The 2292-nt window shown below is 62.4% G+C and overlaps 1 protein-coding gene across 1 annotated transcript in view; it reads right to left on the reverse strand.

Moving 5' to 3' along the window:
* Positions 1–79: 79 nt before the first annotated feature.
* SOX13 (SRY (sex determining region Y)-box 13) overlaps positions 80–2292 on the reverse strand; it is a 5682-nt gene continuing 3469 nt past the window's right edge. The window contains exons 10-12 of the mRNA XM_009888296.1: positions 2223–2286; positions 1990–2133; positions 80–300 (exon numbers count right to left, since the gene is read on the reverse strand). Of these exons, the coding sequence (XP_009886598.1) occupies positions 80–300; positions 1990–2133; positions 2223–2286 (429 nt within the window). The remainder of the gene's footprint in view (positions 301–1989; positions 2134–2222; positions 2287–2292) is intronic.

Raw genomic sequence — 2292 nt, forward strand, 5'->3', positions numbered from 1 at the left:
GGGGCGCCGCGGTGCCCTCCCAGGGCACCCACCCCACGGGTGCCTCAGCGAGCCCCCTCGGAGGGGAGGAAGGGGCGCGTTACCCTATCAAGTAGCCCTGCCTGGCGTCCTGCCGCCGGTTCCTCATCAGCGCCTTGTACTCGCCCACGCGCAGCCGCTTCCCCTCCACGATGCAAGTGCGTTTGGGTCGGGGTTTGTACTTATAGTCGGGGTATTTCTCCAGGTGCTGCCGGCTCAGCCGGGCTTGCTCCTCGTAGTAGGGCTGCTTCTCCTGGTTCGTCATGGATTTCCACCGGGAGCCTGCGCAGAGAGGAGCCGCGGGGCATGTTTACACCCCGCCTGCCGTGATGAAACCCAGGCTGGCTCCTGGTTGGAATAGCCACCGCAAGAGTTAATTACTGCTCCTATCATCCCCTGTGCAAACGGCACCTGAATTTGGCACACAGCCGGTGTGAGCGGCTGCACTGATGGGAGCCCCGTGCCGCAAAGGGCTGCCAGCCCTCCCGGCACACCGGGAACAGGTCCCCAGCCCTGACCTTCCCCGGGCACCTCTTGGGCCACGGCTTTCGATCCTCTCCAAGGTATGGCGAGCAGGTGCTGCAGCTAAAATAGGCTGTGCCGGCCTGTGACTCACATTCCCCCACTGGCTGACCTTTATTGTCATCGCCGGCAGCACCCCGGGCAGGAGGGCCAAGCAGGGAACAGCCCAAAGGCTGCGGGGCTGGGAGAGGGGCTCGGGGCCAGGATGGCGGAGAGAAGGGATTAATCCCCTCAGCTCGACACCTGGGAGGCTGCAGCTGGACCAGCATCCAGTTTGGGAGAGAGAAGGACAAGCTGGAGATCCTCAGCATCCTTGGAGATGCTCAACAGTCAACAGCCCTGAGCATCCTGAGGGGACTATGGAGTTAGCCGGGCTTTGAGCAGGGCTTTGGGGTGGTCACCTCCAGAGACACCCCTCCCATCACAGAAATCCTCCTCTGAGTTCCCGTGTGCCCCTTTCCTGGGTGGCCTTCACCGGTTAGCACGGCCCAGCTCCCCCAGGGAACTCCCCCTCCCACAGCTGCACCGTGAGCCAGCTCTCCCAGGTAAACTGAGGCACGGAGGCGTGGAAGCCCCTTAGCCCATGGTGCCCAGGTGTCCTCCACCGGCTCCTTCCCCGTGAGCTCGGCCCCTCACACCAGCTCAGACCCCCATTTCCAGGAGCAGGAGAGCACACAGGAACCGATTCCCTCCTCCCCCCAGCCTGGGTGCATACCGGCTCTGGACCACTCGTCCATCTGCAGGTAGCCACCTGCTAAATTTGCACCCCTCGAGCAGCGAGCAGCTCTGGCTCCCCAGGCAGAACCCCACCAACTATTTAAAGCCACGGACATCTACGGTGACAGCGAGCAGCTCACCGCAAAGCACCCGCTCCCGGAGCCCCTCAGCCACCCCGGTCACGAGAGGTAAAGCAGAGCAGATCCTGCCCACGTGCTCTTTCAAAGGGAAAACCTTGGTGGTTGTTTTGTGTTTTGTTTTAGCTTTTTCTTTGGTTTTTTTGTTTGTTTTTTTTTTGCCTTTAACAAGCAGAGCTGCTAAAACGAGTGCGTGGAGGAGCGAGGTGTGCGTGTCGGTGGTAACCCACGGCGTAGCTGCATCGTGCCGTTGCACGCTCCCTCCCGGCCCTTCCGACCGGCTCACCGGTGACCACATCGCTTGCTCGCTTTTAATAGCGATAGGGCCGTGGGGAAGGGCTGGTGTGACCGAGAGCTGTAGCAGGCCCGCGGCTGCCAGGGCGGGGGGTGGGGGGGGGGTTGAGATGTTGGCTGGATGAGGCTTGCGCTGCTACAGGCACCTCCAAGAGTGATGCTCCAATGAGGGGAGCATCATCCTGGTGGGCATCACCCCTACGTGGGTGGCTGAGGAGGAGCAGAGTGAGCAGCCGGGCTCTCCGTGGGGATGCAGAGGGGGGTCCTGCCCCAGCCCCCCGCCGCCATCCCCGGCACTCACCCAGGATCTTGCTGATGCTGGAGTTGTGCATGTCCGGGAAGGCCTGCAAAATCTTCCTCCTCTCATCCTTCGCCCACACCATGAAGGCGTTCATGGGCCGCTTGATGTGGTTGTTGTTCCTGGACTCGGGGAAGTGCCGTGAGCCTGCGAGGGAAACGCCAGCCGAGGTCAGGAGCCAGAGGAAGGAGCGTGCAGGGGGGGTGTCACACCACGGTGCTCTCGGCCGTCCTTACCGTCCATCTCACAGGTCAACAGAGCCTCATCCAGCCGGTGGGCAGGGGTCTCCTCCATCCGCTCCTTCCC

The sequence above is a fragment of the Charadrius vociferus genome, unplaced genomic scaffold (assembly GCF_000708025.1).
Source record: "Charadrius vociferus isolate BGI_N301 unplaced genomic scaffold, ASM70802v2 scaffold266, whole genome shotgun sequence".
Classification (NCBI taxonomy): Eukaryota; Metazoa; Chordata; class Aves; order Charadriiformes; family Charadriidae; genus Charadrius; species Charadrius vociferus.